Source organism: Pseudomyrmex gracilis, unplaced genomic scaffold, assembly GCF_002006095.1.
Source record: "Pseudomyrmex gracilis isolate BER0280 unplaced genomic scaffold, ASM200609v1 scaffold_71, whole genome shotgun sequence".
NCBI lineage: Eukaryota > Metazoa > Arthropoda > Insecta > Hymenoptera > Formicidae > Pseudomyrmex > Pseudomyrmex gracilis.
Window position 1 is genome coordinate 722,823 of NW_018020655.1, and position 10,011 is coordinate 732,833.

The following is a 10,011-nucleotide window of genomic DNA, read 5'->3' on the forward strand; positions in this document are numbered from 1 at the left end:
AATTAATTATAATTACGGCCTGTCCAAATCTAAATGTCGTTTAATCCGACAGCAAAAATTAATTATAATTTCGGACTGTCCAAAATTAAATGTCGGATTAAACGATTTAGTATAAACTAAATAGTTTATTACATACTACATTAAATATATATATATTTATTAAGTAAACTAACAATAAATATTTAATGACATAATTTTGTCGTGAAAAGAAAATAAGAAGGATTTGACAATGACTCGTGTAACTTTGCGTGTTGCAATTATTTATTTTTATTTTTTATAATATCAATAACCTAGTAGATAAAGTGTTACTGTTATTGTTAATTTGTTACTAATATATCTTTATTAATTACTAACCGAGTTATTTAGTATCGACTTAACTTTACTCTTGCAAAAACTAAAAAAAACAAAAAATCATACACTTCCGCACGAAACATTCATTGATATATGGCAATTATGATCTCACCATTTCCGTTTAAAGTCAAAAATTTCCAAATTAATTAATCGACGAATGAGTGTCACCTGTGATTAAAATCAATTCCAGTTGAATAGTCGGTTGAAATAGACGAAAATGGTGATCAATCTTACACGTTACAAACAATCATATCGCAGTTGCAATTGCTTTGTTTTATGTACACTTATCTTTTATTTTTTTTTGAAAAAGTATGAAGTGTGTGTGTGTTCTCTTTCTCAAAAAAAAACAACAAATCTCTTTTATACTTATATTGTGCAACAAAAATGCAAAACAACGAGAAAAACCAAATAAGAAAGTAATTTCTTAATTTTTTTGTTGCTGTTTTAATCTGTCTACTGTAAGTGGTAGCAACTTAACGAATTCTCTTGACAAACCTATAAATTCGTATTTTTTAAGTTCCTCCTGCTTGTCGGGATGCTCGTCGTAATAATTAACGACAAAACTGTGAGCGTCAATGCTCTTCAGCATGTTCTCTATTCTCTTATCCACGTCAGAAGTTATGATCTTGTTGTACAATCTGCCTATTTGAAAATGCGAGTGCAACGCCTGATGCAGATGCTCGTCCGAGAACGATTCGACCCCGTCGTCAGACTTGTTCGTCTCCAGAGAGTTCAGATGAGACTGATAGTGCTTTATGCTGCTTCGCGCCAAACGTTCGATCTTCGCTACCATCTGCACGGTCGGCTTCTCATCGGACGCCTGCAGACGGTCGATCTTTATGTCCAATATCTCCGAGTAGATCTCCGCCAGCTCGATCCAAATTTCTCTGCAAATTGTTCGATAAAATCGCGGACTCAGTCCCTGAATCACTTTCTCCAGACAATCTATTCGACGTTTGTGCATCTTCGCCTGTCTGTCCTCGTTCATTTCGTAGAACGCGAGATACTTGTACGCCTGCGAGACGTCTTGCGCGATACACGCGTAATCCGACGCGTGATTCTCGAAGGTGTAATAGGTCATCGCTTTGTCCAACCATTTTCGAACGTTGAGAAACACCGGTTTGGCATCGGCGAAGTCCAGCAGATACTTGTCCGTGATCTCGTTGGTAAAAACTTCCAACTGCGGTTCCAAATCCACGAATCTCAGATTCTCCATGGCCTCGCGCATCCGGGGATATTTGCAAACCTCGCTGTCGACTTCCGCGGATTTCGAATTGTTCGGTTCTTCTTCTTCTTCTTCTTCTTCTTCCTCGATTTCCTTGTACAATCTTTCTTTGGACGAGCTCAGAAGAGCTATGCCGTATTTCGCCCAACATCGGGCCACGTCCGCCGATCTGTGATTATAAGTTTCATAATCCGCAGCAACGCTCTCGATCTCCTTCGTACCCTTTGACTCCAAAATCTTGTGGTACTCGTGTAATATACAAGATGCTGCGGCCAGATGATATCTCGCTTGTGAGAATTTCTCGTGTTCAACGAAATACTGAGATATCGTTGCGGCGTTCAAAGCCCACTCGATGTAATCCAAATCTTGCGTTATCTTGTTCTGGCTCAATTGCTTGCTCAACGTTCTGTGACAATACAACGCAAAACTACCTTTGTCGTCCAACTGACGGCTTACTTGGGCCAAGTAATAAAGAGTTAACGTGTGAAGTTTCTCGAGACAACCTCTGGGACACAAATCGCCTTCTATCTCCTCAATTCCCATAATGTTCATCATATTAATCGGATTGCATATAGTATCTTCAGTAAATTTGAAATACAAGATCTCTGCTGTTTCCAAGAAATCTCTAGCTTTGTCGTATAAACCTTTCTGTGCGTACAATATACCCATTTGATTGTTGGCGCTTATGGCTGGCAATATGCCCTCAGGTGTCAGTTTGCTTTCTTCCATCATCTTGATGCACCTCGTGAAATATTCGTTGGCAAGGTCCATATCTTGCATATCGGCTTGTAATATACCTATATTTAAATGAGTTATTGCGATCATCACTGTGCTGCATATTTCTTTGGTGAGCACTTCGAGTATCTCTTCCAAAATTTCCATTGCCTTGGATTTTTTCTCATAAATCACATTCTGATCTTCTTTCACTTCGTGTTCCTTCAGAATCTTTTGAACCTCTTGATATCTTTCCTTCACCCATTGCGAATAATCAACCGTTTTGGTATAATTGTCTTGATCCATTTTGCAGACAAACTAATTTGAAATAATTTTCTAGAGTTAATGTGGTTTTATTATTTTGTGTGTCGTACGTCTTCTTTTCTTCTCTCAACAAGAAAGTTTTCTTTTTCTCAGAGAATTTTTACAAATTTACAATTAGATTCATTTTTTTCACGATTTATATTTTTTACAATCAAGTGTTAGCAATAAATGATACGATCATTGTAGTTGACATCTATTCTGGAACAGAATATGTTTATATTTTTTAAATAGAAAATTCTTAGCAAGTTTGTCGAGCAACTACAGAAACAGATCTTTAAATATTTCAAAAGTTAATATTAAAAAAAAAAAAAAAAAAAAACTGGTCTTTGCACAGTAAAATAGTCTACATATTATTTTTTTAAAATATAACATTGACAATTTTTGAACAATTACTTACAAAGATTTAGAGCATCCATACTAATTATATGTTGAAAACAAACCACTCCCAGTGGAAAATAGTTTATTACATGATGCAAAAGGAACAAGGTGTTATATTCCCTTGAATGTTTCCCGGTCAGAATCAGAATTTGAACCAAAATTCGATACAACGAGTTGGTGCTCGATTCTATTGTCAGTATGTCATTTCAAAAATTATTGCATGTTATAATAATGCGAGTCAAATCACTGAATATAATAATTTTATCAACAGATTCTGTCAAATACAAGTCTGAGAACGGCCATCCCACTTTCTTACAACGCTCTCAGCCGTTAGTTTCGACGCTGTCACAGAGAAGAGTCGAATTTTAACTCTTTTCCGACAGTTCGCCAGCGCTATGTTCGCGACGGTGCGCATTAACAACTACGTAGCCACGTGCGCGAACGGTTTGTCGGTACCCACGAACGCGCCCACGGTTCTATTCCGTACTCTGTTTACGGCACAAACGCTCTGGTTATCTTTTATTTTTTCAGTAATAAACCTTAACTAGACTTACTTCTTATTTATAAATTTATTATACAAATTTGTTACATATAAAGTTCGTTTTTTTCTTTTTTTTTTTTTTTTGTACTTTGGTGTGGCAGCAATTTTTTTATTTCTGATGCAACTTCCAATGCAAATATAAACAAACGAATCCTCAGTCAGAGATTCAGATTAGTACTTTTATACATGTCTCACGTGAAAACTGACAATGTAATCTGCATTGGTACGTTGCACCGAAATTGCAAACGGATCTGTCGGATGGAAAGTAAACGCGACTAATCTTCTCGCCGTTGTTGGCACTGTTCGTCCCAACATACCGGCATACATCTTGAACTTTAAAAGACCCGAGTCGCGTGCGTAAAATCTGTAAAAACAAAAAGATAAAATAGCAAAACGCAGTTTGCACACAGTGTCGTAGAATTTAGAATTGGTGAGATCACCGGAAAGAGATTGACATTACATGAAAAAATACATCGAAAAGATGTAGAGAACAATAAACTTTCTCGTGAGATTTGCTTTTTAAGAGAGAATTGAAAATCAAAAGTTGATATCAGATATTTATTTTTTTTTGTGTCGATATGTTTCTTAAAATATGAAATACACACCGAATCGGATGTTCCCCGCACGCTTTGGGTCGTTCCATCATGGACACGTACTTATCGTCGTAACAAAACAACGACAAATCGAGGTAGGGTGAACTTGAATACGACTGAGCGCATATTGGCAACTGAGCGAGCAATCTTTTTGTCGCTTCCGTAACGCCCCCGTATCTAGCGCTTATTATGGTTTGCTTGAATCTCTGTTGCAACAATCTGTGAAGAACAGATATCCAATAGCAAGCAAAGTTTGTAATTAAATTTGTTTTAGAAATTATTTAAAAAAAAACAAAAAAATGACCCGAGTATCTAAAAGTGACAATTTACAATCTCTTTTTTTTTTTTTTAAGAAACAAGATCTATTAAAATATTTAATTGTGCAGTTGCGACTTATATCGTATAGAATTTGTACCGCAATTTGAAATATCTCGTTATACCTGGCGTATATATTATTAGATGGTGAACACATGTACTGACAATCCGTGGTCATTCTGGCATTTCTGAAGAAGTCACTAAAGTTTTCAAAATGCGTCAACAATTCGGTAGACGCATTGTCATATACCGCCAAAACTTTTGCCTCAACCATATCGTAAACGACCAACAACGCCGGCTGTGCATTCGGCTCGTTTGCTTGCAACGTCGCCACCTCTTCACTCGCGTATCTTATCAGGATGTGATTCGTATCTAACAATTGCATTTTCCACATTCTTAACGAGTTCAGCTGAAAACCATCTCAATTTTATCAATTGTTTCGGTAATCATCCACGGACCGTCGGATAAGAGAACGTTTCTAGACAAGCAAAAACAAAACAAAAAAAAAAAAAAACAAAATACCTGATCGAAGTATTGGTAAAATCGTCTCAGTTCGTACGGATTTTTTGTCACATAACTTATGTACTCCGCTCTTTTGTACAGATACACTAACAGTCTGTGTTTTAGGCTATTTATTGCAGCGTCTTTGAATGGTCTCTGATACGAAGTGTAAACACTCGAGACTAAATATTCGTCGTCCTCCATACAAAACCTAACGCACGTTATTCATATATTATCTAATTTATCAATTTGGTTTTAATTTTTTATTTCAATGACAATCACAATTTGTTAAAAAAAAAAAAACCAAGTAATATAATCCTTATAAAATACCTTCCTATTTTCCTAACATTTATAAACGTGCCATCTATAAAATACCTTCCTATTGTCCTAACATTAATAAACATGCCATCAAAAATTTGAAAGATGTGAATAGTTTGATGCTGTACAGACAAAACTGCCAATATATTTTTGTACAAGTAAAGACCTAAAAAGATAAAAAAATAATTTATACACAAACATTTTTTCTCATACGTGATTTTTTAGCCACTTTGGACTTTGTGCAAAAAATCTTGAGACTTTTATTGCCAAAATTTATTTTTTCTTGTTTTTAAAAAAATTCTCTTTGTTTATCTTTTTACTTGTTCAGTTTAAACACATCAGTTTTGTCAGTAATTAATGTAACAAGAGGAATGTATTTTTTAAATATCATACCTTGGTTATGTGATAAGTAAATTTTGTCCACTTTAAAATGTTTGGTATCACATAACAATCCCCTTTTCAAATCAACAATGTATAAACTGTAATCTTCTAACGGAGACCTAGGATTTGGCGTCAATGCCTCGTTATTGGTATAAATCTATAAAACATATTTGGTCAAAAATATGTTTTCAATGGTACAGTTTGTAATTTGTTCTCAATGAACGGTTTTATTTGTGGTTTTTTTTTTTTTTGTAGAAAGAGTAGGAAATCTTTTCTACCTGATAAAAATGCGGCCTCAGTTCGTCAGGGATATGGGCAGCTGATCCAACAATTACATACCGAGAATCGTCTGAAAACAGGCTGCACTCCCTGTTCAATTGATGATTGCTTTGCATTACTATGTTTATAATCCATTTCACCTACAAATGTTTCAAAGGCTGGTGTACACCAATTTTGGTGGAAGGTTTTTTTTTCTTTTCTAAATTTTTTTTTTTTTATTATCTGCAAAATATAATAGTGATATGTGCCAAAAAAAACTGATTTACCGGAGATTATCTAAGTACCTTAAAAAATCGCGAGAATATATTACTTCTTATGTGAAAACTGTAGTTGTCATTTTTATGGCCAATGTATTCGCCCTCGCAGTTGGCCAAAAGATCGGCAGCGGCTGAGGCTCCGTAATACTCGTAAACCTCAATGCTAGTTTGATCCGCGCTAAAGGCCATTAAGTACTTTCCGTCTGGTGAGAATTTGCGAAGAAAACACGGCGGTTTCTCGACATTCATCACAGTGAAGTTGGGAAACACGTTCTGATAGAACTGTCTCGCCTTGTGAACGTGAGTTCCCGGATAGGAACACGTCATTGTTTCCCTTTGTCGAAGACGTATGACCACATTTTGCGCACCGATCTTACGTGGTCTGATGGGACAAGAGTCTGTCACAAACTCATTGTCATTCCTCATCTCGTTAACTTTTTACTATGCAACAGCGGTAACAATAGAGGCAACGTCCATTGCAACCAATCTGTTCGGAACCTCGTCGTCGTCGTCGGAGCTCTCGGAAACTCCAACGTCACGCGAACCAACTCGGTGAATAACATACATGTGGTTTTACCGACTAACATTGGGTTATGTTCCGCGCTACTTCGCGCACGCGCGCGGGCGCGTCGATTCTCGCGAGTTCGATATTGCGATTCTCGAAATATCGCGCGCTTCGATACGGGCGCGGAGTTATGGCCGGTTTGCGACGCGTACAAGAACTTCGACTCGTTTCTGCGTTTTCGCTGCGATTTTTGTCGTCTCGCGCGCGAATATGCGAGTTGCACGAGTGTGTCGCAAAGTCGGACGTGTGTCGTACGCGACGGTAAGTAATTAACTCGCTCGTTAATAATGCCGATCGAACGAAATTGAGTCACGGCCATGTCGCGACGAGACGCGCCGCGCGCGAGATACGCAACATGGCCGACGCGACGAGATCTTCGTTCGAATCAATCCGCAAGTCTCGCGATTATTGTCGTCGTCTAGCACGCGCAAATACGCGAACGTCGTGAGATATATCTAACGTTTCCCCGGTCGCGATTAATTAGCGTCTAATCTGGCGATCGGCCACTTTGTCGGCGAATTCGGTGTCGCGGCTTCCGTTCGCGCTCCCGCGCAAGAAACAACATGTCGAGTACGCGCGATTACGTTTGTTTAACAAACGGGACGAGTAAAAGAAAATGGACGATGAAAAAATTACACGCGTTACGGAGAAAGAGGCAACCGAAGCAACAAGCAGCGTTAGAAATTCTTACAATCGCGCGACACTGAACGAATAAAAGGTAATCGCAAGTAATATCTTCTTCCAGATCATCATTTGTTGATCTCGATATATCAAATATAATTGAAATTTACTACGTGTCTTGCGCTTCTACAGGTGAACACTGCGAGCCTGGATGTGACTTCTTTCGACGTTGGAACGACCGATCTGTGAGCGCGGAAAGGAGGACGGAAAGGGATCCGGAAAATATGCAAATCTGCAACTTCCCACACAACATACACGTGATTCAATCAACAAAATTCAGTCAACAAAGGAATGTTCTCAAGCGAGCAGCATCAGAATTCGTGGAGTGTACTCAGGTACCGTCTCCTTTATCATCACTTGCTGCTATTTGTGCTTTTATTTTTTTTTACAAACGCTACATATGTACATACGTATAGTTACATTACAAAATAAAAAGAAACGAAATAAGCACATTATTTAAAATTGATTTGACGGTACACAAATATATGTGTGTGTGAAAAGTTGCATTTTCCAAAAATATATCTTTAACTGGTGTATTACAATTTATAAGAGTGTGTTACAATTTTTGAGTTTTACAATTTTACAAGGTTTTTACATATACATTGATACAATAGAATACATACATAATGAAATATGTAAAGCATACGCGCGCGTGACAATATTTCTGGCGAAATTACACTTATTGCATGCTATTCTCCTTATCGCACATTAAACTCTCAGTGAAATTTTATTTACTAATGTTTTACAATTTGAATTCTTATTATTGAAATTTTTTTATAGGTTTTACATACAATAAGTGTAATTTACCTTTACATAAACGGAATTTAATCTACATGCATATGCAATGATTCACATCAGTCAGTGCATTTGCATCTTTCCTAAGTTTAGACCTGCTCTTATATCCTACCTACCTTAAACATCTATCTCAAACATTACTAAATTTATTAATCAGGATTAAGGCTGCATGACACATGCCTTGATCCTAATTTTACAATTTTATTCCTATCTATATCCGGTCTAGAATACTTCCTACCTACTCGGTTAAACAAATTTCCTACCTACCCGGCCTAAACAAATTTTCTACAAAAGCTTGTAGAATTTTACCTACACAGTTTTAGAAAAATTTAAAACCTATCACTATTGTAGATCCCTACCTACACAATTTTAGAAAGATTTAGAACCTCTCACTATTGTAAATCCCTACCTACACCGTTTTAGAAAGATTTAAAACCTATCAATATTTTACGCGAGGGGGGCAATTGTTTTAAAAATACTATAAGTATTATTTTAGATATATTTTAATTTCCCGTCCGAGTTTTTTAAAGTTTAAAGAAAGTTATTATATTCACCCATTGAAATCCTACTCATGTATAAATACATGAGATAGAAAATGAAAAAAGAAAAATATATATTTGAATATATATATATTTGAATATATATTTCAAATATATATTTTTGCAAAGATATAATGGAAAAGAATAAATGTAGAGAATAGATAAAGAGAACATAAGTCTCCAAAAAGAAAAAAGATTCTATATCGGTTCTTTAAGAGAAATTGATATAGAAGTGCAAAAAAATATAAATCTTCAAAAAAATATAAATCTTCAAAAAAATTCTATATCGGTTCTTTAAGAGAAATTGATATAGAAGTGCAAAAATATATAAATCTTCAAAAAAATTCTATATCGGTTCTTTAAGAGAAAATTGATATAGAAATGAAAGTAAATGTAGCAAATATAGATGAATATATATATAAAAAAATATAAAAAAAATAAAAAAAAGCACATATGTACAAGAAATATTATATACAAATATACAAATATATGGAAAGTTTATCAAAAAAGAATATATCGTCACTCTCTACGTAATCTCTAATAATATCAGTGTTACATACCAAAATTTTAGTTTATTGCATAATGACAGAAAGTCGTGTTCTTTATGGTCACCAAATATTTAAAAAAATATTTATAAGTAAACTAAACTTTGCGTTTTGGAGTTACAAAATTATACGAAGTGACGATATATTGAAAAATCAGTGCGATTACTACTCATGCAGAATAATTTATTCTTCTCAAAAATTTTCATTGTAGAGATATGAAATATAATCGATTCTTTAATTCTAAATTATTATTTNTCCTTTATATATGCTCAAATTCTATATCAAGGTATACATAATAATTTTGTATGAGATTGAGATTATCTCATATATGATTGTATCTAATTAAACATCATTAGATACAATCAGAATGTGTCCATATATGAAGGATTTTTTTCCAGATTATTATAAAAGAAACCGTTTCTCAGAATAATTTAATTAAGTTACTATATTTAAAATTTATTAGGCATATAACTTTAAATTTGCTTGTGTGTAAATTATAATACAAATTTAAAGATAATATATATAAAAAAGCAACCTTTCTAACAGTGAGGTGCTTTTTCTGTGAGAAGAATAAATTATTTTTATAATAACGTACCGTTGCGCGGAGTCCCTCGCCGTCCATCGATGTATCTTCAACTCCAGTCCCACGTAGCAATCAGGAACCTACCTTTACTGTCCCACGATGCGAAGGGTGCGCTCCCACGACGAG

At 35.3% G+C, this 10,011-nt stretch overlaps 2 protein-coding genes and 1 long non-coding RNA gene across 4 annotated transcripts; all 3 read right to left on the reverse strand.

The window, feature by feature from the left end:
• Nucleotides 1-720: 720 nt before the first annotated feature.
• LOC109854658 (KIF1-binding protein homolog) lies at nucleotides 721-2,684 on the reverse strand. The gene has a single exon (XM_020427986.1). The coding sequence runs from the start codon at nucleotides 2,594-2,596 to the stop codon at nucleotides 776-778; it is 1,821 nt and encodes a 606-aa protein (XP_020283575.1). The 5' UTR covers nucleotides 2,597-2,684; the 3' UTR covers nucleotides 721-775.
• A 61-nt stretch (nucleotides 2,685-2,745) lies between these two features.
• Nucleotides 2,746-3,467, reverse strand: LOC109854659. Its single transcript, XR_002250234.1, has 2 exons — nucleotides 3,012-3,467; nucleotides 2,746-2,812 (listed from the first exon to the last, which is right to left on the reverse strand). It is a non-coding gene; the product is annotated as an uncharacterized LOC109854659 (long non-coding RNA).
• Nucleotides 3,468-3,614: 147 nt separating this feature from the next.
• On the reverse strand, nucleotides 3,615-6,736 carry LOC109854656 (DET1 homolog). 2 transcript variants are annotated; one of them, XM_020427984.1, is made up of 8 exons: nucleotides 6,205-6,736; nucleotides 5,920-6,060; nucleotides 5,654-5,798; nucleotides 5,318-5,426; nucleotides 4,964-5,153; nucleotides 4,567-4,850; nucleotides 4,139-4,345; nucleotides 3,615-3,897 (listed from the first exon to the last, which is right to left on the reverse strand). In XM_020427984.1, exons 1-8 carry the CDS (start codon nucleotides 6,601-6,603, stop codon nucleotides 3,714-3,716), a joined length of 1,659 nt encoding a protein of 552 aa, XP_020283573.1. In that variant the 5' UTR covers nucleotides 6,604-6,736; the 3' UTR covers nucleotides 3,615-3,713. The 2 variants fall into 2 exon arrangements, with proteins under 2 accessions (XP_020283573.1, XP_020283572.1); XM_020427983.1 differs by having other exon boundaries at nucleotides 5,273-5,426.
• Nucleotides 6,737-10,011: the final 3,275 nt, after the last annotated feature.